The following is a 27,263-nucleotide window of genomic DNA, read 5'->3' on the forward strand; positions in this document are numbered from 1 at the left end:
GTAAAATATCAACTCACCGATTCGCCCTTTTCACCCTTGTCTCCCTTCAACCCTGGATAACCCTGTTCATCGAGAAATAGAAAAAGAAAGAGAGAGAACGTTTACGATATTAAACGACATTAATTTTCGATTATCATTTATGCGTAAACTAATACGATATACAGATATTCAAGTAATACGTATGAATATGTTGGAATAAAACAATAATATTTGATTTACGTACCGGTGGACCAGGCAAACCTGGAGGTCCCATGAGCCCAGGTGGTCCGATATCACCGTACTCGCCTTTCTCACCTTTGGGTCCGGAAAGGCCCTGTAAATCAGAGACAAACGAGATCGTTTTACCTGTAGTAAATCACTTGTCACCGGCGTACATATGATAACGCTTACGAGACATTATACGTCTACTACTGGATAACGCATGAGATGCGAGATAAAGTTCCCTAAAGATATTCCTCGCAACAGTCTGATAACGCTACAGTGTTTATATATTTTCTTTAGTCACCGTAAAAATGTCTCTTATCTATCCTGAAAATTGTTACGAATATAAGTACACGCACGTCAACCGAAAGCACAAATATTTATTTATGCGCGTTTATGCAGCCTGCATTTTTACAAAATATATTATTTTCAGCATTACGTTTGAAAGCTTCATCATTTTTGCTCTTTCGCATTTTATTTATATTTTTATTTTTATTTTTTTTATTTTTATACACACATAAATGAGGATAATTCGTACGAGGATTTTTCCGACAAACTTTGCGCATACAAAATATTCTTCTCTATTATGCATGCGCGTACAAAATCTCTCCCCCTCCCCTGCCCCCCTTAAATTTTATTTTTTCCGGTAGCAATATTATTTCTCAACAAATTCGTGTTATTTATGTTGAAAAATTCGTATTAGGATTAAATAAAAAGAGAAACAAAAAAAAGGAGAAAAACGGGAATAAAATTGGGATGGAATTCACGTACCGGTAATCCTGGCGGACCTTGTATACCAGCTTCCCCGTCGGTTCCATTAAATCCTGGCGGACCCTGAGATCCTTGTTCACCTTTAGGTCCTGAAAGCAAAGAGTAATCGTTCAATCGGTGAACCGCTCAACATCCCGAGATCAGATTAAATCGCGCCGCGATTAATGGACGACGCAGAGAGAGTTGGGGGGGGGGTGGGGGTGGCGGTATGTACGCGTCCGTACATTTCTCCCACTTTTTTTCTCCCAACCCCCGTTAATTATAGATCCCAAAAATGATCTATTCCCTTTTGCAAAATATCAATATTTTACGATTTTAAATATATATATATTCCTATAAATTTCTTCTTTTTCTTGTTTTCTTTTCTAACCCCCCTCCTTTCACCGTCCTATTGCAGAGACTTTCCGAAGAACTTCCTGTCAATTAATTATGATTTAAAGTGGGAGACGATGAAAAAGAACAGAAGAAAATACTCTCTCCGAGAGTTTATGAAATTACTTTTATGACGATGAAATAAAATAAAAATAAAAAGAAGAAGAAGAAAAAGAAGAAAAAGAAGAAAAGGAAAACAAGGAAGAAAAGAATATCTCTTCGGAAAGAAAAATAATAATCGAGGAAATTTATTAGAATAAAAAAGGGGGCAGATGGGGGAAAAACAAAAGTGGTATGAATGATATCTCGCTTATAAGATTTTCAAATTATACAAACGAAGTAATAGAACTGATTTACCGTGTCGGAATAAACGACGAAAGAATAAAAAATCAACGCGTTTATTTATATAATTAATTTCCGATAAGACGAAAGGGTTATAGGGGGTTGGGGTTTCAGGGATATAACATAATTCTCTCTGGTGAGCATTACCCTTCGTAACATTTTATTTTTGGTACTTTTTTTTTGTTTCGTTTTCGTCATATATTTCCCCGAAATTTCGTCTTTGTTTTTTTGTTTTTTGTTTTTGTCGGTAGAATGGCCTCGTTGTAATCTACCTGGCGAGCCCTGGACTCCCTTGGCGCCCTTTTCGCCTCGGTAACCCCTTTCACCCTTTGGACCCAGTGGGCCGGGTGGACCCCTCGCCAATGTAATACCGCTCTCACCCTTGAAACCCTATAATAATGATACTGCAAGGTCAGATCCAACCAGGTCCTCCGTTATAATCTTTAGTGTCGTTTTATTTTTTTATTTTTTATTTACTGCGAAGCGTTGTTAAAACACTGTCTCCTTTTCACGTTTTGCTTTTTTTTTCTTTTTAATTATTTAATTTCTATCTTTTTTTTTTTTTTTTCATTTGAAAGAGGAAGGTTCAGAGGATGGGATGGAATCATCTCGATACTACACGAACAACAAGGTCAGTCGATCGATTTTGGTTTGGATATTATAATTGAATGCTGTTATTGTTTTATTCGGATTGATGAAATTAGTAGTTGTTGTTAAACGGGGGACCACCAAAATCGTTCGATCATCTGACACAATTATTCAAAACTACTACCAACTAACGATAACACGTAATCTACGATACAATACAAAAAAAACGTTTATTAAGGTACGTAGACAACGAAAAAATTCCTATTAACACCCCCATGCGTTTCGAGTTTAGGATATGTTTATTAGTGGGTAGAAATTTAGTAAAAAATTAGGGCTTAGCATAATTTTCTTTCTCTCTTTCTCTCTCTCCCTCTCATCTTTACATTATATCTGATATACATTAATTTGAATAGAATCATTTTTAAATTATATAATCAATGTAATGATTCGAGAGAAAGCTGAAATAATATTCAAGCGTATTTCCGTACTAGTTTTCATTTCGATAATATATTATCACGATTCGTTATCACGTTTGTTAGAATAATAAATGTTAAAAATATTGACGATTTATTATTGTATTATACTTGAAATGAAAATAATGAAGATATCGATTAGATAGAAGAAAGATTGAAATGAACGAGTTTGTAAGAAAAATAAAGAGAAAGGTAGATAGAAAGAGAGAGAGAGAGAGAGAGAAAGAGACAGAGAGAAAGTCCCAAATGAAAGATCGAGTGATAAAGTTGACAGAAAAAGAAACAAATAAAAAAAAAGGTATTAAAATATTATTAATATTATTTAAACAACAACAACAACAACAATAACAACGTGTGCGTTTGTGTAATATATTATAATATACGTACACTGTATAGTATATAAGCTACACATACACTGTCTTCGTGAGTTTCAATACTTACACGAAATTCGCAGGTATATCGCTAACTCGCCGCTCGATAATGTTGCGACAGCCTCAAGCCGTAGTAGCAGTAGTAGTAGAGTAGTAGTAGAGTAGTAGTAGAGTAGTAATGTAGTAGTAGTAGTAGAAGTAGTAGTAGTAGTAGATATTAGTGATTAGTGAATCAAAACCGACATACGGGGGGAGAAGTAGTGGGTGTTACTAGCTACGTAAACACAAATTAGTTACACAAGCTACGTACAACAACTACGCCAACAATAACAATAACAACAACAACAACAACAACAAAAACTACTAATATTACAATAATCATATTTTAAAAAGTAATTAACGATATAATATAAGTTAAAGAAGATTCAATGTTTAATTCTCTCGGCGCCAATCGATCGACTTGTCAAGCATTACTACTTTTCCTTTCGCTATTTATTTCTTTTGTTTCTTTTATTGAAAGAAAAAGGAACCCTTTTAACGCGTAATTAAAACCGAACTCTATCATCTCTTTGATTACGCCAGATCTTTGTAAGTCGAGACCGACTAAAAGAACGATCGTGAGAACGAGATCTCGGTTGGGGGAAAAAGAAAAAAAAAAAGAAAAGAAAAGAAAAGCGGGTCAAGGACATCTCGATTATACCGAAAAGCTCGATAATTATCGCGAAAACGAGCGTTTCCTTTTCTCGATTTTTTTTCTTTTTCTTTTGACGTATTTTTCTTCTCCTTTTACACGAAAGAACAAAGTTCACCACTCCGTTTGACGGAATACGAAAAGCTAGCTAGCTAGCTTTGCGAAAGAAAATGTGGATTGTGTGACAAATCGATTCGTATTAGTTTAAATAATTACAGGTATTTCTCGTATTTAGTTTTGTTTTCGAGAGAGAGGACTTTTCTATGAGGATAAATACTTACGGGTTGTTAGACATTAACAGCGTATGGAGCCGCTCTAAACGGTAGCGCGTGAGTCGAGTAGCTCTTACTTAGGCGTGGTTACAGGGTTTTAGTGCGCAGGTGTGTAATTTGGCTGCATCCGCTAGAAGAGAATTAGTGTTGCCCTTGGTAGCCAAGGTGTAGCTATATATATACATATATATGATGTATATATATATATATCAAATAAATATAGATATAGATATATAGATAGGGAGATATATATATAGATATAGATATATATATATATATATATATATATATATATAAATATATATAGATATATTTGAAACAAAGACACAACGTCGAATAGAAAATATCCTAAAATTGTCGTCGTCGTTGTCTTCTTCGTGTTATTTTGTCAACGTCGTCTTTGGTCCTTTGTCATAGTCGCGTTGTCAACGTCGTCTTTGTATTGGTCGTCGTCGTCGTCGTCGTTGTTGTCTTTCAAGATGAAACCAAAGAGTGAGACCCGAGGAACTCTCGAGAACCCAATAATATATTATATATATCTATATGTATATGTATATATATATGTGTATATATACGATACCTGTACATATACATATATACGAACGTGTTATTTGCTGCCACCAACGTCTTTTTTCTTTGCTCTTTTCTCTTATAACTCCTCCCCACCCCCTACTTTTACTTTTTTTTCCTTTTCCTTCCTTCATTATCGCTTTCCGTCACACTCTTATTTTAGTCTCTTATTTATCCATATACTTTCTTTCATTTTATACACATTATTCTTTTTTTTTAATCGTATCTTATATTATATCATATATTTCGTTTGATTTTTGATCACATCATTTTATATATTATTTTCTTTTTACCATATTTCTCTCGGGTTTTATATAATATTTTATACAATTATTCTAAGTTATACGAACCGACGATTTGTTTGCTCGTACGTTTCGTGATATTTGTTTTCCGTGTATGCATATATTTATATATCGTATGCAGATGCCCGAAGATCTGGACGAACGAGAAGAAGAACGATACGCGGAAGAAAATCATAAGATTCGAAGAATTAGTTTATTTACAAAATATTATATCATATATTATTTGTGCAAATAGGCGACTGCGAGACGACCACGAAATTTCAACTATGGCAAACGAAAAACTACGACGAATAAATATTTGTATGCTCGTTTATTTTATCTCTAGAGAGAAAGAGAGAGAGAGAGAGAGATAAAAATATAGAAAATTCGTCAAATTGGATACGTTATCCTTAGCCGGTAAAATTGACCTCGCAAAGTTCAAAATATATTCTATTTCCGTCCTTAGAAACGTTCCGGTTAAAGGGAGAGAGAGAGAGAGAGAGAAAGTTCACGAAATTTTCTATTTCCGTCGACTTACAGAGTAATTGTGTATTTGTGTGTTAGTTCGAAGTAAAACGGTCCAATCATTTTTCCAACGAATTTTCATACGAATTTGTACGTTTTTATCGGGAAAAATACGGAAGAAATTGCTTCAAAACATACGGCAAATGAGGTTTTACAATTAACACGCAACACTGTTTCAAACAGACCAATCGAAATCAATTAATCCCGTCGCGAACGCGTATATTTCTCTCTCTCTCTCTCTCTCACTCACTCTTTCTCTCTCGTATTTACATCGAATTATATTACTGTCCTTTGTAGTAATCAATACACACGTAAACCACGGTAATTAAATAATCACTGAGCTATGAATCGAGGATATATTCGCCGATGTGTTGAAGAGCTCGTAGTAATAGGATGAGACAATAATCGATAAAATATATCGTACAGATTACGATGTTATTTAACGTTAACTCTATTAAATAGATTACAATCTTGACAAACGTATTTAAACGTTTCGAAAATAATAATAATAATAGTACACGACTATTATTTAATAATTCAAATGATCGGCGAAAGATATTTATAGAAAGAAAAAAAAAAAAAATGATTTGATTTTCACAATGTGTAAACGGACGCGAAATGGGAAAGGAAAATAAAAAAAAAAAAAAAAAAACAATGTCTCTCAGTCGTCGAAATAATAAATTTCACGTTCGTTCGTTCGTTCGTTCGTTCGTCGATCGTCCAGATGCGGCTCAAAAAAAAAAAAAAAAAATAATCTTTCAGAGTGCACAAAGATCCTTCTTCTCGTTTATCGAAAAAAAATGCAAAGTGACGTGTGGTCGTGCGTTATAATTCTCTTGTTCATGCGCTCATGCTATTGCGTGCTTGCTTGCTTGCCCGGTGTTTCTTTTCTTCGAGTTATAAAAACAACGAGAAAAGAAAAGAAAAAATTAACAAAATAAAGGAATAATATAAAGCCATGCGTAATGCTTACGTGCTAGTCGTAGGAAATAGAGAAGAAAATGTAAAGAGATGAGAAAAAGTATAAGATGAAAATGAAAGTTTCGAACGAATGAAATGTTGGAAAATAATATTCGGTGGATAGTAATTTTTTACGATTGGAATACATATAAATAAATAAATAAATAAATAAATAAATAAATAAATATATTCGTAATGTGTGATCGGATTGATCGAAAGGAATATCGGTATGGTATCACGACTAGGAAGAAAAAAGTATCGGATGGTATGAAAAGGCATTAGAAAAACGTTCTTGACATGTTCCCCGAGTCGCATCCGTGTCGTCACGTTCTTTTGCTACGACTACGACTCGTGAAAAATGTACGTGAAGGAACGCGATCGGTCAAGTAGTATTAAAAAGAAGAGAAAAGAAACGAAGGGAGCATGGGGGGCAGGGGGGGCAGACAGGGGAAGGAAAAAGGAATCAAGGAATGGTGCGAACGTACTCTGCGAAGTCGACAGATTCGACGGATATATTCTAACGGGGAGGGCTAGATCGTAGATATCTCTGTAGAATACGATAGCAAGATGGATGGATGGGAAGATGGGTAGATGGATGGATGGATGGATGGATGGATGGATGGATAGGAAGAACGACGACGACTGTGTTGGAGGAAATTTGAACAATGTACAAGGTACTCGAATGAGCGAGTGAGAAAGAGGGAGAGGGAGGGGAATAGTAGTAGTAGTCGTAGTAGTAGTAGTACCTTTTCTACGGGACATTGAACGCGTTTATAAGACTTCCCAGACACTTCTTCGTAAGTGGAAAAGAATGAAGGAAGAAGAAGAAAAAAAAGAGAAAAATATTCGGGGTTAGACTTTTGTGGTCGTCTGATGTAGATGGGAAGTAGAAGAAAAGAGAGGAAGAGGGAACATGAAGAAGAAGAAGAAGAAGAAGGGGAAAGGGAGAATGAGAACTTCCGTTGAATTTTTTTTTTTCGCGGCGACATGCGTCGCGTTAGAAGAAGAAGAAGGAGGAAAGAAAAAAAAGGGAGAGAAGAGCGTAAGTAAGTGTGAAAGGAAAAAAAGAAAGAAACAGAGAGGGCTGGTGGATAGATGATAGAAAAAGAAAAGAAAAAAAAGAGATTACTCGAACTTTCCTTCTCTCTACGACGATTTTTCTATTCCCCCCTACCCCGATCCATGCATCGCCTGTTTGTTTATTTTTAATTTTGTTCTTTTTTTAATTTTTTAATCATAAATCTAGCAGAATTTGTTTGCTCTACGAACATGCAGCACAACATGCCACACATAGTTGGGGGGATAGAGAAGGTGGATGATGGTTATAGGAGGGAAGGGGGAGGGTACTTTTTCGATTTTATCTGCATGATCCGGGATGATCAGAGATTCTATCGAAGAAGAAGAAGAAGAGAAGGAGGAGGAGGAGGAAGAAGGTGGAGGAATATGGGAATAAGGGTGTGAGTGGGTGGGAAAGTAGTGAATGGTTCAGATAGATTTTTATTCTTTTTTTTTTTTCTTTTTCGGTGACAAATCGGATATATCGAGGAGATGTATTATCAAGGATCGTATTATATATAAATATATATATATATATATTTTTTTAATTATATATACGTATATATATATATATGTATATAGAGTATGTACATGTACGATACTGTACTGTGTCATTTTGGTCGGAGGACCTCGTTGAAGCTTACCCTCTTCCCTTGCTTTCCCCGGGCACCCTTCTCGCCGGTCAGACCGGGTGGTCCTGTCGGACCCAGCTCTCCCTTCTCGCCCTGGGGCCCTGCGTGCGTGTATATACCACGTGCATAAAATAATACATGGATATCTTTTCCTCGTTCCGCCCTTTCTTTCTTTCTTTTTTCTTTTTTTTTTGTTTTCTTTAGAGCACGCGATGCGATACGATAAACGATAAGAAAATAAAGAGATTCGTTTTAAACAAAATAAATAAATAAATAAATAAATAAATGAATGACAAACAAAAGAAGGGGTTACGAAAAATATATAAAAGAAAAATATCAAAAGGGCATATTAAAAATCATCAATCGCATCAAAGTAAAAGCTTTGTCGCGAATTTTTATAGAAATCGTATGTACCTCTAATGTAAGTGCACTTCTTTATCCGTTTAAATTCCCTATATGGGAATTAACCGCTTCAGGGCGAACAATGTTTTTCGCGAAATGAACGAGAAGAGCTTGATTACCACCGCCCAATGGTGAATAAGATTCGTGTCAGAGATTTTCGTTCGACTTCTCGATCGTTTACGCTTAAATTAGTCAAGTATCGTTATTAATTATGCTCTACTATGTCTACTGAATCGTTCGTTAACGTTTACATGTCTCTACGCGCTTACGTGTGCGTTTGCGTCTCCGTGCGCGCATGTGCGTGTATACGAAGTTAATTGGTTACTTAAAGTTACTACGATAAGCTGGAGTACTTCAATTTGTCTTTCTAATTCGAATTAGTATTACTCGCACGATTTAACGATCTCTTTCTTTCTCTTTTCTCTTTTCTCATAACAATTCTTGTTACATCGTCGCGCAGTTGTTCAAAGATTAACCGGAAGAAATTCTAAAGTTGTAACAGTCCTAATCCAAACTCTACTTGTTGTTTCAAATACGATTGCACTTTCTCTCTTTCTCTCTCTCTCTCTTATTCTCTTCATTGTTGGAAACAGTTCATAGAAGAGAAACTACTTCGAAAGATAGTTCTCGAGAAATGGTTTCTCCGAAAGTAACGTTTTGTACGTTTAAATTTTACTCCCGAATGAAAATTATAAAACTCGTTCATTCGCATGGCGATACGTTGTCAATTTATATACACTAACACGGGTTACAATTAATTATTTACGTGTAACAAAGACAAAAAAAACAGGAAAAAAATGTACGAAATTTTCCCGACAAATTTAGATTTTATATATAAGTATAACGTTAACGAAGTTTACAAATGAAAATAAAAGTTTCTTGGAAACATTTAAAGTTAATTTATTAAATCGTTTACGAACGCGTATCGAATAACATTTCGTACGTTTAAATTTTACTCCCGAATGAAAACTATAAAACCCATTCATTCGCATGGTGGTACGTTGCCAATTTACACACACTAACGCGGGTTACAATTAATTATTTACGCGTAACAAAGAAAAAAAAAAACAGAAAAAAATGTACGAAATTTTCTCAACAAATTTAGATTTAATATATAAGTATTAACGAAGCTTACAAATGAAAATAAAAGTTTCTTGGAAACATTTAAAGTTACTTTATTAAATCGTTTACGAACGCGTATCGAATAATCTTAACCTTCGATCGGAGTCTTTTGATTTCTACGAAGTTAACAGCCAACGTAGTAAGACATGTACGCACACATCCACGCATATATACATACATGTATAACGTCATTCCTTTTGAATGACGAGCAATGAATACCGTCTGTGCGACTCGTTAAAGAAGCATGCCTCTCGCGCATGACGAAGCTTAATAATCTCGTTATAACGCCGCAAGGCTCTTTTACGGATCTATCACGGTATTACATTACTTAGAGAACCATTACGACGTTAAAGCTACCGTTTAATAATTCCAAGCAAACCAAAGGTGGGTAGTAGTAGTCGTAGTTAGTACCCTTCTTTTCTTTATTAGCGAATTCGCGGCAATTCTCCTTTTAATGAACGACCAACTACCGCGACTCGCTTCTACTATTTCTCGAAATTTTTCTCGTCTTCTTTATCGAGCTAATTTGTCTCGATGCGACGATTTTTTCGTGGAAAAAAAGTATAGCTATTTAAGTAAAAATAAAAGCAGGTATGTATTCGCGAAGTATAATAATATAATCGAAAACGTTAGATCTAACGCGTTCCAGCTTTTATCGCATCGCTAAACTTATTACATTGTCCGAGAATTGAGAGATCCGGTTTGCATATGTAACAAGAGGCAAAGAAGAAAGATAGAAATAAATAAAGAAAGAAGAAGAGGAGGAGGAGGAGAAAGAAACCTCCCTCCCCCCCCAAAAAAAAGAAAAAATAAATAGAAAAAAAGGAAATAGAGAGATAGAGAACGAAAGGGAAAAGTTGGCAAACGGTTACGAAGTTTAGCTCGCGGCAATAGTTACGTTTTAGTTCCGCCCACTCTGTGAAACATTTCTCGCCGTATATACTTTTGCTCGACTTCGTTCTTCGTTTTGCGAGTGTTGTTGAAAAATTGGTCTAAAGAGATTTCTATTATATAGGATCGTTAGATATAATTTCAGATTAATAACGTATATAGAAATGCTGAGGCAGCGTGTAATAAGAGAAACGGAGAAAGAACAAGAAAAAGAGATAGACTGTATAATAAATTAACTTGCATCTAATATAAACTACTTCCAGTCCAATCACCTAAAATGTTAAAAAGAGACAGAGCTAAAGATTAAGAGTCGAACGAACGAAAAAGAGTGAGAGAGAGTGAGAGAGAGAAAGAGAGAGAGAGAGAAAGGTTTAGAGATCGTTCTATCAGACTCCCAGCAACAGCCATTATAACTCGCGCGATAGTTAATTATTTGAAATCGAAATAAATTAGATTCGATGCGATTATTGGGGCTTACCAGGTGGTCCAGGTGGACCAGGAGGACCTTCCAATATTCCGGTTGGAAATTGATCTCCGTTCAACGCAGTCGTCATCCCACGTTCACCTTTATCTCCCTTGTCGCCCTGTTGAATAAATCAATCTGCAATTTAGGTGTTTCACGTTTCGTATCGTACCGACGCACACACGACCAAGTTTTATCGATTGATTTTCTAATTGCTTATATTTTTTGTGTCTTTTTTTTTTCTTCTTTTTTTTTCTTTTTTTTCCCCGGCTTTTTCTTCTTCGCCAGATAAAATTATATTCGAGCGCGCAACGTGCGCGCTGGTACGGGATAATAATTTGTAGGATTTGTGCGATAATTTAGAACAATGAAAATAAATTTGACGATTAATCCGACGATATCGGGATTTAGTTAATGCAATCGTACCGATAGATCTCCTCCCGGGGCGAAATATACGCGTAAGTTTATAAGTGCATAGATGTTTGTTGCATTCGTCGTTGCGGCGTTTGTGTTGGTGCGTTCCGTTAGTCGGAATATAATACGGAAGGACACGTTTTAAGAAGTATCGAGTATCGAAGTAAAATCTATCACGGAAGTAAATCGTTAACCAGAGTGCAGATGCCTTTCCGAGTTGCATGCGCGAACATGTTTTCCCCCCATTTATGCGTGGGTACGTATATATAATATTTTCTTTTCTTACTTTTTTATTATTATTTATTTTCCCCGAGATTTGTCGTATAGCGTACGAGATTTGTACGTACATGCGTGAGAATTACGATCGTTATATTATTATATTATCGACAAAAAAATGTTATACCTTCTCGACTCGCGAATTTTCTCGCGTAAATTTATTTCGATTCTTCTTCCGTTGTCTAATAAAAAACTCTTAAAAAGTATTCGGTTGCATCAAAGTTGAAAAAGAAAAAGAAAAAGAAAAAAAAAGAATGGTTGGAAAAATATGTGCGGATGGGAATAAACGATAGCAAGAAAGACAAGGTGGGAGGGAGGGGGGATTTTATTTATGCCATTTTCTATCTGTGTCCCTAAAAAAAATATCCGAGAATGTAAATTTGAAAGTTATGAAATATGCATTTATTCTTCTCGCCGTCCTATAAGTCGAGCCGCCGCCAACCGCCGCCGTGCATTTTCCGGACGATATATCTTCGATGCGTTTCGATGTGGCAAGTGAGAGGAGGAGAACACGCGGCCGGTTGACTTGGAAAGTCAAATATTTCCGGGGTAAACTCTCGCGAGTAAACACTTCGCGATCGTGAATAGTTGATAGTTTTGGGAACGTGCGAGTTCTCGACTCTTATTCGTCGTGCAAGCGTGTTTCTGCCCCCCCCGCACTCCTTCTAACATAAGCTCGTGAAAATTCTTACCGCGAATTAACGTTCTCATTTTTTCTCACGTTTCATAAATATCAAGGGGGAGTCATTTTCTTCAAATGTAATAACACGATAGCATGATTGAAATTCAATTGAAAATGTTTACACGATAGTAATAGTAATAGATTTATCTAGAAACTTCGATGTATATAATCGTGTACGATCGTTCGAGAAAAGATTTGCCCAATCGTGATAAAAAAGAAAAAAGAAATAATTGTTCCATACGAATTATCGGATAGAAATTATCCGAGGCAAACTATAATGGAATTTGTTAATAAAATTCTAAACAGAGATTGGCGATCATCTACGAAAGAAATAAAGGAAAAAAATATGAGAAGGAGAGGGAGGATCAGGATCGTCAAGATTGTAAAGATAAATTAATAAAGCTATTAAAGAGGATTAACTGAGAGTAGATGATAGAGTAGGTATATATCGAGATGCAACGATAATCGATATTCCAAAACGTCGATATAAATAAATATCAAGTTTCCGAACCAACCGCGGGTAGAATTTTCCAATGTTCATTTGATCGATTAACGAGTTCATTCTAATTTAGTATAAATCGTATGATAAAGGTAATAAATAAATGGAAAAAAAAAAAAAGAAAATGTAATAAGTTTACCTTTGGACCGGAAAGTCCTGGAATACCGGAAGGACCGACAGGACCGATCGGTCCAGGCGCACCCTTTTCACCCGGGGATCCAACCTCACCAGGAATCCCTTGTCTTCCTTCGTGTCCTGGGAGACCCTCCGATCCTGGTGGACCTGGCGGACCCGGTGGCCCAGGTTCTCCTGGCTCACCCTGTTACGTCCCAAGAGCGTTACGTCGTTACGGTTTTCCTCTTATTCGAGAGCCCTCGACAAGGAGCGTCTCTCGTTGGTCGTCGGTTTTGTGCCACGGATGGATGGAAAGGGACCAAAGGGAGATGTTATGGGTATAGTAGGGTTGACCGTAAAGAAAGAAAGAAAGAAAGAAAAAGAAAAAGAAAAGGAAAAAGTAGACGAGAAAAGTAGAAAGAGTGAGTGAGTGAGTGAGTGATTGAGTGAGTGAGAGAGAGAGAGAGAGAAAGAGAAGATAAGTGGGGGATGGGAGGAGAGAGAAATAGAAAATGGACGTGTTCCTCGTGTATTGGTTCGAGAAAAGAAAGAAAAAAAAAAAAAAAGAAAAGAAAAAAGATACAACAAAAATAAAGAAAAAATCTGGAAGAAAAACCCGTGCGTGGAAATCAATTCGTGCGTTCCCAAGTGTATCACTTTGACGTTGAGCTGTTCCCTCCGTCTAATTAATAAAAAGGACCGACTGAAACTATTTCTTTATTTCTCTCTCTCTCTCTCTCTCTCTTATTATAGATCATTTCGAATGTGTTACCTGAGTCGAATGGGAGATCTCCTACGGCGAAAAAAGTGGAGAGAGAGAGAGAGAGAGAGAGAGAGAGGGATATAACCGGTAATTAACTGATGCGCGAGTGAACGACGACGGTCTTCTATATATAATAAATATAAAGCGCGTTCGGCGTGTAATTAAAATCCCATGGAGAAAGAAAATAATACAAAATAACGAAAGGAAGAAGAAATAAAACCAAAACAAAAAAAAAAAAAGGAAGAAAAGAAGGAAGGAAGGAAGGTATGTTATATACCGGACGAAACCGATCGTGAATTAATCGAGTTTGCGATCGACGAAAAGGATCGATTAAATCCTGCCGCGACGTATTCGATCGAGCGTGGATATTAAATATCGTTCAGGATGGTAATAATAAAAATATATATATGTATATGTATATGTTGGTAGTCTCTCGACATAGATAAAAATATAAAATGAAAAATTTCAATATCTTCTAGACAAGATTGTGGGTATAGAAAAATAAAAATAAAAAGAGAGAGAGAGAGAGAGAGAGAGAATTACGAACGGTTACGGATACTGGGTCCTATAACGAGAGTAGACGTGAAAGACGACGATATACACGAGGATACGCGATGATAATGTGGGCATGGGCACGCTATGGTACATGTACGTATGTCAAATACAACATACCGGTGGCCGAGGAAACGAGGATGGATCACCCCCGATATCTATCGTAGGAGAGATAGCTTCCCACATGAATACGTGTATCCTTCTGTCTATGGTTACGCGTGTGTACATGTGTGTTCGATTATGGGTGTGTCTGCTATTAGGTCTATGGGGAGAAGACGGGGGATCCGTGATACATAGGACAAGAGAGTCGAGTTCCACGCACGGAAAATACGGCATGCACGTTTGCCTGATTATGACTATGCTTGTAGTTTTCGATAGTAGTTGCGGGTAGTTGAGTAGTATTGATAGTAGTGGTAGTGGTAGGGACGGTGATACGGTTGCGATGCTTCCATTGGAAAATATACTTCATTCGATAGTTCGCAGGTGTCGAACGAGTAGCCGATTGAACGAAAAAAATTAAGTGTAAAAAAAGAAAAAAAAAGATAGAAAAAGAAAATAATTAAAAGACAAAGACGACAAACGTGCGCGTGCAAAATGACATCGACGATTGCGCGCGCATACATTTTCGTGCAATGCAAAACTAACTAAACGAACGTTCGTTAATATTCCTCAACGAGTTAACCAACGAATACGATTGATATTCGTATCGGTTAAAAAGAAAAAAATAAAAAAAATAAAGGAGAGATATAAAAATGTTTGATAACGAGATATATAAAAGTATAGACAATGGGTTCTTAAGAGAAACCTTGTTCCAACAATTTTTTCCCCACCGTTGAAATTATCCCACGGAAAACATTACTTTCTCCGGAGAGTGATTTTGTTAATGAGCAAAAATACTCGTTCCCGGGGTAGTTACTTCAACCCTTCCACCCCCATTCCTCCCTCTCGGTTCTACCCATCTTTTTATTTTTTTATTTTTCCTTATCTACGATAAAAAGTATAAAATAATTCCGAGTTTATTTACGTTTACCTCGGGAATATTTTTTACGAACGTTCTTTCCCTTTTATTCTTTTTCTTCTTTGTCTTCATCTTCATCTTCTTCTTCTTCAGTTTCTTTTTCTTTTTCTTTAGAAACGAAAGAAAAAGCAAATGGAGGACAGCGAAATGGAGATAGAGAGAGTGATAGCCTTTTTTTTCTACGAGTAATTCGCAAAGTACCATTACCAAAAGAAACATGCATTTCTAAGCACGGGTTACGCTATTTTACATTCGCTAAATATACACAAACCGTTGCGTTGCAATCATTTCAAGAATATATAAACGTATACACCCGTGCATACATACGTACGTACATACATACATACAGAGATACTCGTATATATGTACGTCGTACATATGCATACGAGAATGCATGCAAGTAGCCGGAGGAAATTTAAAGGATAATGTAAACTACCTATCGTAAACGTATTCATGCGATATGCAAACACGTTCGTTCATACGATTGCGTTTGATTTTAAGTGAACCATCGTGTCTAAACGTCGAGACATGCAAGAAAAAAAAATGGTGGGAAGGGAAATGACATATAATAGTGATTGAGAGAAAGAGAGAGAGAGAGAGAAAAGTGAGAGAGAAAAAGATAAAGTAGGAAAAATAAAGAAAGAAAAAATGTGTGAGAGAGAGAGAGAGAGAAAGAGAGAGAAAAAGAGAGATAGAAAGATTGGTTTCTTTTATTTTGTATCGAATAGAAACCAAAATTTGAGAAGGTGATACAAGGTGGATAAGATTTCTTTTCTTTTTCTAATATTCTTTATAAAAAGAGAGAGAAAGAGAGTATAGAAGGATTTTGAACGTGTTTATGGTTATTTTCCACTGGTTAAAAACGAGCTTCAAAAGGTAGTACAACAACAAGAAAATAAATGCGCGCGGTAGTAACGTTAAGCCGTATTAGTCCGTAAATAATTAGCATAATTTTTTTCACCGGGTGAAAGACTCAAGACCAAGGTTTTTTTCTTTCTTTCTTTCTTTCTTTTTGTTTTTTTTTGTTCCCTCCGTACTCTATACTCATTTCGTTCGACTTTTCGAGCTCGCCAAACGGTTTCTTCTCCCTTTTATATTTTCACAACGAAATAAAATTTCGTCTTCTTTTTTCTTTTCGTTTTTCTTTTTTTTGTTTTTTTTTTTTACTTTTTTTCTCTTTTACCATGGGCGACGTTCAACGCGTTTAAAGTAAATTTATTCGACGACGAGCAGAAAGAAAGAGAGAGAGAAAGAGAGAGGCACGTTACGCGAGGTAGATACACACACACATATATATTATATATATGTATACGTGTAATCGTAAAAGGTTCCGACATGATAGAAGATAAAATAGCGTTGACTAGAAAAGTGCATAAAGTTCTTCTTCTCTGGCTTTACCTTGATATTTTAAGATACATCATATAGGCCTTTATCATCAAATAAGAATTTTTCGCGATAACTTAGAAAAAAGATATATATATATGTACAGATATATATTATACATAAATATATTTTCTTTAACTAAAGTCAACACGAATGATCAATTTCATTCCCTTTGCAATCTCAATCGTACGAAACACGCGTATTATCGAAAAGTCGAACGAATTTGATGGAATTTGATTTTGCTCTTTTTAAAGAAAAGAAAATTAGATATGGAAAAGGGGGTATATGGGGTAGGAGGGGATGGGAGAGGAACGTGGATAATAAAAAAAGAAGAGCAGGCGCACTTACTTTCAGTTGTATGATGGTTTGCGCCGATATATTGTGCCCCTGCTCCTGTAGTCCCTAGAAGTACGTCAACTACGGGTAAAAACCAAATCGCTACTGAACGGCAAACTTAATGGTGGTTGTGGTGGTGGTGGTGGTAGTGGTGGATGGGCGGCATGGGAGAAAGATCTTCAAACGCGTTAGATCGTGATAGTTTTTTTTGTTCATCGATCTTCGCCATCTGAGAGATCGACGGATTTGAAAGTCAAGGAAATGGGGAAGTTTAGGATTGTTGAGGAGGTCTAGGCTAAAAGAGGCGATTTGGGGAAGGGGAGGGGGAAGGTTATAATAACAATGGTAACTACATTTTATTTGCGGGATATAATATCTCAGGTTTTCGTTTCTCGCTCCAAATCCGCGGCATGCCCAGGTATATACCTAAATACTGTAACTTAAATTTTAAACAAGAAAAGAAAAAAAAAGAAGGAACACCATTACCAAAAATAAACAAAAAACCAAAGTATAATAGAAAATCCAAAGATGATCACATCATCGTCTCGCGATTCGATCGAAATTATTTTATTACGATAAAATAATAATAAGAATAATAATAATAATAATCATAATCATAATCATAATCAAAACCATAATCATAATCATAATAATATTCGTACGAATAAAAATAAAGATCGCATTTTAAAATGATTTGACGATTTAGATTTAGATTTTTCTTTTTTTTTTTTTTCTAGAATAAAACGTAGATCGATTGAATTCATCTTTGTATTTTCTAACCATATAAAACCAACGAAGAAAAATACGCTACACCGAAAGCACCGTAAGATGAGATAGGCAACACGTCTAAATAAATAAAAATACGAGAACAGGAGAGACGATCCGGTTTAATCGGATGGGAATAATTATGGCTTCGTCGACAAAATTCTAATCAAATTTACAATATACAAAAGGGATATATCGAAACATTTTTTGTATGGCGGTGGTGAATATGGTAGTAGTAGTAGTGGTGGTGGCGATGGTGTTGTAGGTGGCGGTGGTGGTAGTAATAGTGATAGTGATTCGTGATGTTGCGAAATGAGATAGAAATGAAAAGATAGAAATAGAAAATGAAGGAAAAGAGAAGAACAAACGGAAAGATATTAGGAAGAAAAGAAAAAGTTGTGTGTGTGTTGCGTGATATGTTGGAGTAAAAGAGAAAAAGAATGTGTGTGTGTGTGTGTGTGTGTGTGTGATGTGTGTGAGAGAGAGAGATAGAAGAGGTCCTGAAGAAAGCGACACGAGCAGCACGTGTCGGCTTACGGAAGAGGCCGGTTACCTTCAGAGCGACGATTTCCGCATATCCTAGTGTCCCGCCACGGAGGGTCGTCACCGACCTCTTTAACCCCAATCCCTGTGCATTGACCCGTAGGTGGAAGAAGGAAAGATGTTTTATTTTATTTGTCAAGTCTACATTTCGTCAGTCTACATCGAGACTGTTCGTTCATTCGGATATTCTTTTTTTTTCATTCATTTATTTATTTATTTATTTATTTAATAATAATTAAGCCGCTTCGTCCACGTTTAACGCATTGCGAACGAACAACGAGATATAAATCTTTGTCGTTTTTTTTCTTTTATAGATTATCATAATTATCGGCCGTTGTAACGATATCACGTAATTGATAAATTGACGTTTATAAATGAAAGATTTTTTGGAATGATAGTAATAGGGATTTGACTGACGATGAAAATGTGTATAATTAATTGAAAAATATTTCACGCAAATTAATAAATGATTTAGCTTCGATATTTCGACTTTTCGTTCGCAATGCGTTAAAAGAATATGTTTCGTAACGTGCGTATCTAGTTACGAAAAAGATAGAGCGATAGAACGATAGGCATAGATCAAAGTAAAATATAGAAGAAGAAGAAGAAGAAGACAAAAATGATGATGATGATGATGATGACGATGACGATGATGAAGAAACAATGATAGAACGTAAATGCGTTATTTTGTATAATCGACGAAGCGACGATTAATGTTTTTAAGAACGATCGATACGAGTATTGCGAGAGGAATGGTAAAATATTGAGTATCGGGCCAATTTACTCAACTTACTTTCGATTACGTTCTACTCTTCTATTTTGTTGAATTTCATAACAGTATGGAAGCGAGATAAAGATAGAGGGAATAAATTTTGCCGTTTGCGATTTTACGACTAGTCGTTTACGCGAAATCTCTTGTTCTCTTGATAACTATGGCTATTAATTTTCTTTATCTTTTATACACAAACACAGTTGCAGATATATATAATATTATCCAATAATATTCTCTCGTACGAGGTTCGTAACGATCGTTGTTAAATATATAATACAATAATATGAAATTTGACAAGTGTCACTAGGGTGTTTTGTTACAAATCGATTTTTCGAACAAAAAACTGCAACAATTCTTCTCTGACATACGAAAAAATACGAAAGTAAAAAATTAGTACGCTCGATATGAAAAATAGATTAACGTTATTTCGTTTGTTACTTTTTCTTTATCCATCTAGAAACTGTAAAAACGTTTTTTAAGAATATTTTTCTCCTTTTTGATAAAATTAAAAATAGAGGAAATTATTTAATTAAAAGAAAATTACTTTAAAAAATCCTTTATATACGGGAAGAATATTTTTCAATGTGAAAAGATGTATCGCTTAACTCGCGTTACACGTAACGTATTTTACCTCTTTGAATACTTTAACGGAGGTTTTCACAAGTTCGCAGTGGTACCTTGTAACTCCCAGCTGAATACAACGTAGCTTTACGCTAAGAAGGAAGGAAGGAAGGAAGGAAGGAAGGAATGTACGTACGTACGAACGAACGAACGAACGAACGAACGAACGAACGAACGTACGTAGGTAACGCGAATGAGAATTTAGCAGATCGGTCTCTAAAGGGCAGGAAACGAGCGACAAGAGCGTAGAAAGCGATACATTTTCACGTTAAAACCCTTCTTCCGTGTGCCAAATCCTTGGGGTGTCGTTGTAATATATAAATCCTGTATATACGCACGTTCTTACATCCTACATATATATATATATATTTGTGCGCATGTAGAGAGAGAAAGACACACACATTTACGTAGTTTTGTAAGGTACCTTTACTGCTGAGAAGACATCGAAACCAGGGCTTCCAAGTTCTCCTTTCTGCCCTTTCTCACCGGGTCGACCCTGCAAGTGAACAACGGTAAACGTGAATAGAGATAATTAAAAGAAATAGCGTTTAAGTTAAGTTCGCACATAACACACACAAACACACACACAGACACAAAACGTGGCTAGAGAATATTGCCCTTTTCGAGATAATAACTTTTTAACGTTGAAATTTTATCCGTGAAATATGAAAGAAAAAAAAATATATGTAAGTAAACGTAAAACAGGTTTTTATCGTGGGTTTTATGCATACATATAATAGTTGAGGGGAAGGTAATCGAATTTTCTACCAATGGGAACTGCATATGATAAAATGTTTCTCGAAAGATAGATTGGTAGAATTTTCTGGTAATAACTTGGTCGATTCTTCTTTCAGGTAGAGGTAGGGAGAGAAAGGTTGGTGGGTTTTTCGGGAGGATGGGGTAAGCACCTAAATATACAATCCATAGTTTGCATGGTCAGTCAGCCCGCGGGCGTGTGTATGTAGAAAGAGAAAGAGAAAGAGAGAAAGAGAAAGAGAGAAAGAGAGAGACAAGCAAAGAGGTACACCTTCGAGTCAGTCGATCAAAGTCTTTTTCTCTCTCTCTCTCTCTCTCTCTCTTTCTCTTATTCTCATTCTCCTTCTCTTCCTCTTTTTCTTCTTCTTCTTTTTGTCCATCCAAAAGACAAATATCTAGGAATATTTGCGATGCACTCGTCTCTCCAATTTCCGTCTGTTTATACGGGTCGGAAACGACGATGCTTGGTATCTTCGTTGCTCAATAAGAGAATAAGATAGATAGGTAGATAGGTAGATAGATAGATACGTAATACATAGAGAAGTAGCCCATAAACGATCTTTTCTCTAGCTATTTTCTATCCCATCTATACGTGTGCATATACACAGTCGCGAATTTAGGATTGGTACGACACCCTTCTCACCGTTCGCTGAGAACGAAATTCGATCACACGTTGGTATCATCACTCTCTCTCTCTCTCTCTTATGTCTCCTAGGTTAAAGCATGGTTGCATGGAAACAACATGAATGCATATATATTATCTGGGTTCGTTATTTAAAATAGAAATACGTGAACCTTCTCTCTTTTTCTCGCCGTTGCATTGTTTTGTTTGTTCATTTTCTTTTTCCCATTCCTTTTTTTTTTTGGTTTAAATCAATCAATCGGGATTGTTTTTATCGGGAGGGAAAAAATACAATAAACTTTTTACCAATGAAAGAGAAATTAAATTTTCTTTTTATTTTCTTGTATGCAACGTTAATAATGTTTTCGTACGGTTATTTTTATTTTTATTTTTTTTTAAATAAAATCCAATAAAGACACGATATTTTAGTGTTTCCCCATTGAAAAGTTTCGATTTGTTCTCTAAAAAAAAAAGAGAGAGAGAGAGAGAGAGAAGGTGGACACATGACGTCACTCGTATATCAGATTTATCTCTGATAAATTCGCACTTCGAAAATGGCCCCGACGACTACGACGACGATACGTCTTTCTATTGCTTATACGCGTTGCTGCTGCTTCTGCTTCTGCTGTTAACTACATACACACACGTATACGTGACGGGAGGGGGGAGGAAAGGGGACAAATGCACGTCAGATTGTCGGCAGCGGCGGTAGCTGTCAACAACGTCGAGCATGTCCTTTCGCGCATCGTTTTGTATTTGTTTTTTCTTCTTTTTATTTTTCGTTTCTCGGACGGAGCGAGAAGAAGAGGGAAGGAGGGAGGAAGGGAGGGAGAGAAGGAGGGAGGTAGAAGTGATCGACGTTTAATGAAATTTACTCGATCCTTCGGTACCTGTTGCATTTTGTTTGTTACGATATATCTTCGATCGCGCAGGCAGAGATATCCGAATGACATACAAATTGGATTTTCCGTGTCAGGACAAACAAACAAATTTCTATCGATAAATATTACTTAACATTTAATGCAAAAAAATCGTACGAATATATTATTATAGTGCAAAATTGATTGCACGAAATATTTGCACGAACAAACCCAATTCGTTTTACTTAGGTTGGATTACGTATTGTCGTAATTTTCCGTTAGGAATATTTTCGAATTACTCGAATTGAGATTTTGTTCGATATTTTTTCACGTAGATTTGAAAAATAGATATTGCGTGAATTGCGACGAAGAATCTGGTAGGTGTCGATAAACTTACCGGATCTCCTTTAGGTCCGTCCAAACCGATTGGTCCCTGAAAGAAGATACTTATTAATAATGTTCTTACGACGATTTGAACGACGAACGAAGGAAAGTGAAAATTCGAGTGGGCTTAGGCTTAGCCTTGAAGATAATATCATTCCTTGGCGTATATGTATAGATTCGTACAAACGTATATACGTGTATGCATGTATATAAATATATACACGTACACCCGTACACACATACATACACGTATATATGCAAGTAGGATGAGCAAACGCGACAGAGATTGAGGCACCATTGAGAGGTATGTATGAGACGATAACAATCATACTGCGTATCCAAATACGACGGCTGTTAAATTCAATGTTCCCATCGTTGATATTTCATTTAAACGTGTCTCTTTCACGTAAAATTCAAATATTAGCAGCGCAAGTCATGGCCGACTAGCCAGCTAGCTGGTTAGCTAGCTAGCTCGAATGACGATGCCGTTACGTCATTCATCGTGTTCTGTTATTATTGGCATTATTTCTCGGCTTTATGCTTCTCGCGTTTATCAATTTTCAGTTATCGACGATTATGATCGTTCCAATATTATTCTACTAAAAAAGGGGAATGAAAAACGGCGGACGAAAATGTTAACGAGCATTAACGAGACGTTAGTTTTAATAAACGTACGAAAATGATTTTAACGATTGTCGTATAAAAAAAAAAAAAAATAGAAAACTTCGTTGTGTAATAATATTTCAAATCAAACAAAAAGTTCGATGATGATAATAAATTAAAAAGGATCGTATTCGATTTGATATATATTATTTATTTTTTTTTTTTCTCTTTGCCAACAAATGCGTTATGATTGATATAACATTCGCGAACCGTTTGGTTTATTGATCGACGCGTAATAATATCGAGTAGTAGTAGTAACAGCATCAACGTTCAATATATTATCATCGTAGATAGCGATATCAATTTTGATGATGATGAGTCCAACAGAGAGCACAGGAAAACCTCGTATCGGACACCTACAACGAGCTATGCGAAAATTACACTTCCGCTGCCAATTTTACAAACGAGCCAACGTATTTGGAGACCATACGACAGATTGTCGCGTATAGGCGAAACGTATTTGGGCTCTGTGTAATGAGACTGCTTTGAAAAAAATATGAACGAAAGAAAAATAAAAAATAAAATAATAATTAAAGAAAAAGAAAAATATATATATAGAGAGAAAGAAATAAATAAATAAAAAAAAAATTAACGAAATGAAGAAAAGAGGGACGTTCGATGAGGAAAATAAAGCTGAGCGGGGGAGGGGGGTTCAATGGATCGAAGCTGAAGAAAAGAATCGCAGCGTGATAAACGATAGAATTTGATGATTGCAATCACATAAACGATGAGAATACAAAAAGAGAAAGAGATAGATAGATAGAAAGAGAGAGAGAGAGAGCTAGATATAACGAGCGACAAGACAGATAGAGAGAGAATATGAGAGTGAGAGAGAGAGAGAGAGAATGAGATAGAAAGAGGAATGGAAAGAAAATAAAAAATAATATACCGGAAAACCGTTCTTGCCCGGCGTCCCGGCCACACCCTGTAAGAAGGGGTATAACAAATTAAAAACTCGTTTACTAGGGGAAAGGGATTAGGTACTTTCGCGCTCATGCAAAAGCGTTTGTTCCGTGCCCACGAGTCGTGATCGTGATCCTATCGTCGTGTGGATCGTATGGGAAATAGAATAGAAAAAGATAGAAAGAGAGAAAGTTAAATAAAAATAAACGAGATGGAGAAAGAAAGGAACGAAAAAAAAAAAAAAAGTAAACACCGTAAGTACGTACACCGTTAAGGAGCAAACCGATAATTATTCCGGCCAATTAGATATTCCCGCAGCGTGCAAACGTGCGGCCAATGGGCGACACGCGTTGTATACCTCGACGTGGCCCCTGCGACCACAAGATCTTGGATCCAGTGGCGAGTACCACAACTCGAACGGAACAAAGAGAGATAAATAAAGAAATAAAGATAGAAATAAAAAGAGAGAGAGAGAGAGAATCGCGATAGGGTTGGCGTCGCTGCAACAATTCTGGATCAAAAAGGATGATCGTGTTCGAAGCCACAAATTGGCTGCCGACGACTCGTTTCTATTTGATCCTGAAACCTTCAAAACTGCGATAACTGCGCGAATCTACGGTTTCCAAAAATACCGATTGGAACGTTTCTTTCTTTCCTTTTATTTTTCGTTTTATTTCGTTTTAGAGGAGCGAGAGAAGAAGATTAAAAAAAAAGAAAAAAACACTTATTGTTTGTAGAAGGATTTGTCAACGTCTGTTGTATAAAAAAAAAAAGAAAAAAGAAAAAAAGATCGAAGATGAGTTATATATTTCTTTAAGTTGAGCGGTTATATACGTTGGTCGGTGTTTAACGTCGAAAAGGAGGATCCCTATTTTACCTGGTAAATAACCGGTATCTCTTGATTTATACGAAAGAGTGGAGAAGAAATGGCGAAACGGATCTCGAAGAGAATACTCGTCTCTTCTTATTCTTCTTCTTCCTCCTCCTCCTCCTCCTCCTCCTCCTCTTCTTCGTCATCCTCGTTCGCGCGATCAAGAATGGCTCGTGTATACCGTTAGCTACTGTACTATGTCATGCTCGGGCATTTGCGGTTGTCTACTATTCTACGGGTGCGTGTGTATTGGTGCGCTACGATATATGCTCGGGGGATGGGATGGGGCGGGGTGGTACAGGAACGAAACGTGCTTTTCGAGTGGCAAGGGGTTGGTAGGTGGTGGTGGTGGTGGTTGGTAGTCGATCGCTTTGGATCGAGTGCACTACTCACCGGCGGCCCGGGCTCTCCGGGATCTCCCTTTTTGCCCTTCTTCCCTTTTTTCCCTGGCTCTCCCGGTGGACCTGGTTTCCCCGGTGGACCTGAAACGCACAAACCAAAGGCGTCCTCTCTTAATATCTTCCATTCGATTAAATCCAATTTCTGTGTGCCTTTATCATTCAACAGATATTATTATCATTATCATTATCATTATCATTATCATTATTATTATTATTATTATTATCTACGATCGTTTCATAAATTTATCCCCGCTGAAAAGTCTACTATTTTGGTATCTACGATTAGACTTGTAACACGAATTTTCTATAATTTCGTTCGAGGGTATTTGCAATGACTTTTTCACCTATTAACGCGAATCCTCGTAGTATTATCCCAAGGTATTACGAATAAAATATCGGAAGAAGAAAAACATTGTTATTTCGTATAGGAGACAAATTCGAATTGTTTTACAACGGTGGGTACTCTATCGTATTGCGGTAAAAAAAAAAATTCATTTAACAACTTATCTCATTTGGAATATGACTTTTCTTCTCATCTCGACTCCTTTTTTTCTCTCTTTCGTTTATCGAAGAATTGCGCTATAGCATTCGAAAAATTCTTCATTTCATTTTCCAAGTGGCTGGCGAACTCGGTGAAAGAAAGAAAGAAAGAAAGAAAGAAAGAGAGAGAGAGATCCGTGCAAATAGACATTTTGTGCGAGATAGCGAGGATATCACGTTCGTCCATCTCCAAAATTGAAAGAACTACGAACGATTGATACCACAGATCTCTCTTCAACGTAATTCCGTTCATCTTCTCTTTCTCTCTCTTTCTCTCTCTCTCTTTTCTTAAAAATCAATAACGTAAATGGACGAGAAGGAACGTGATAAAAAAGAAAGAAAGAAAGAAAGAAAGCAGGCACACATCAAATGTGATTCATAAAGCTCACTTATTATCAATCGAATCACGAAAAATGGCTTTGGTTTGTGTGTGCCCCCGCGTACGTACGTACTCACTCGTTCGAGTGACGAAAAAAGAAAAGAACGAAGGGAGGAGGAGGAGGAGGAGGAGGAGGAGGGAGAAAGGAGTTTGGGTTGATTTCGATTTTGCGATGGTGGGTCCCTCTCTCTTTGGAGGATATGACGTCACCCCGTCGGAATATTGCCGCCAGCGATAAACGGAAAATAAAAAAAAAAAAAGAGAGAGAGAGAGAGAGAGGAGAGAAGCTCCCGGGCCTGTTGAAATGTCCGAATGCCGTTCTCTCATCTCTTTCTCTTTCCGTTGTATTCGTCGTAGTCAAGAGTGCTTTGCGTCCTCTGTTCCTGACCAGCCCCGAGAACAAGCTGGGAATAAATCTCGATTGAATTATCCCCTGAGAGAAGGAGGGAGAGAGGGGGGAATCCCCGGCTTTAAACGAGTCGCTTGTCCCGAGCCGGAAATCAGAATAACGCACGTGACGAGAGGAAACATGGTATATATCTTCCTTTTCGTTTCCCTTTACGTACGCAGATAGTATTCGTTTATGGCGATATATATGTTCCTTCGTCTCTTTCTTCCTTTTATTATTATTTTTTCCTTTTTTTCTTTTCCTTGTCTTTTTTGTTCTCTTTGCAATCAAAATAAATCAGCCCCTATAATTAAACTGGCCTTTCGTCGGTTGTCACGCACTCGTAATAACGAAATCCTAAAACGACGGTGTTCTCCTCTAGATTGAATTAGAAAATTAATTGAAATGGCGTGTGTTAGAGGAGAAGAAGTTGTCGTATATGCAACTTACCAGCCGTAGTTGATTTTAATCAAGCTGGGAAGGAGGAAGGGTTGAGAGTCGGGATGGATGTCGAGAGGGGTGTATCGGGGATATGAAAGGGTAAGAAAAGCTCTCGAAGAAAATTACGTTTGACCTTAGCATGTGCTGTTGTTGGGTGATCTAGGACGGGTCGGTAATACAAATTCGCGTGTGGAAATAACGCGTACGTGCCGTGCCGTCCCGTAGCATGGCGTGCAGTGCAATGCAGTGCAGGGCAGGGCAGTGCATTGCAGTGCAGTGTCGATCCTTTTGCCGTAGCTTAGCACTTGTCAGCGACAGCTGCCGTGTACTTAAC

At 36.8% G+C, this 27,263-nt stretch overlaps 1 protein-coding gene across 13 annotated transcripts in view; it reads right to left on the reverse strand.

The window, feature by feature from the left end:
- Positions 1-27,263, reverse strand: part of LOC122513717 (collagen alpha chain CG42342) — a 125,107-nt gene that overhangs the window by 14,453 nt on the left and 83,391 nt on the right. For 7 of the 13 annotated variants that reach the window (XM_043630168.1, XM_043630172.1, XM_043630170.1 and 4 more), the window contains exons 2-14: positions 25,174-25,262; positions 23,896-23,931; positions 22,357-22,392; positions 20,146-20,217; positions 18,339-18,425; positions 17,033-17,086; positions 12,994-13,173; positions 10,999-11,104; positions 8,118-8,206; positions 1,959-2,076; positions 973-1,061; positions 224-313; positions 18-62 (exon numbers count right to left, since the gene is read on the reverse strand). In XM_043630168.1, the coding sequence (XP_043486103.1) occupies positions 18-62; positions 224-313; positions 973-1,061; positions 1,959-2,076; positions 8,118-8,206; positions 10,999-11,104; positions 12,994-13,173; positions 17,033-17,086; positions 18,339-18,425; positions 20,146-20,217; positions 22,357-22,392; positions 23,896-23,931; positions 25,174-25,262 (1,091 nt within the window). The remainder of the gene's footprint in view (positions 1-17; positions 63-223; positions 314-972; positions 1,062-1,958; positions 2,077-8,117; positions 8,207-10,998; positions 11,105-12,993; positions 13,174-17,032; positions 17,087-18,338; positions 18,426-20,145; positions 20,218-22,356; positions 22,393-23,895; positions 23,932-25,173; positions 25,263-27,263) is intronic. The other 6 variants (XM_043630162.1, XM_043630166.1, XM_043630169.1 and 3 more) reach the window with 6 other exon arrangements.

Source organism: Polistes fuscatus, unplaced genomic scaffold, assembly GCF_010416935.1.
Source record: "Polistes fuscatus isolate 324 unplaced genomic scaffold, CU_Pfus_HIC Scaffold13, whole genome shotgun sequence".
Taxonomy (NCBI): Eukaryota; Metazoa; Arthropoda; class Insecta; order Hymenoptera; family Vespidae; genus Polistes; species Polistes fuscatus.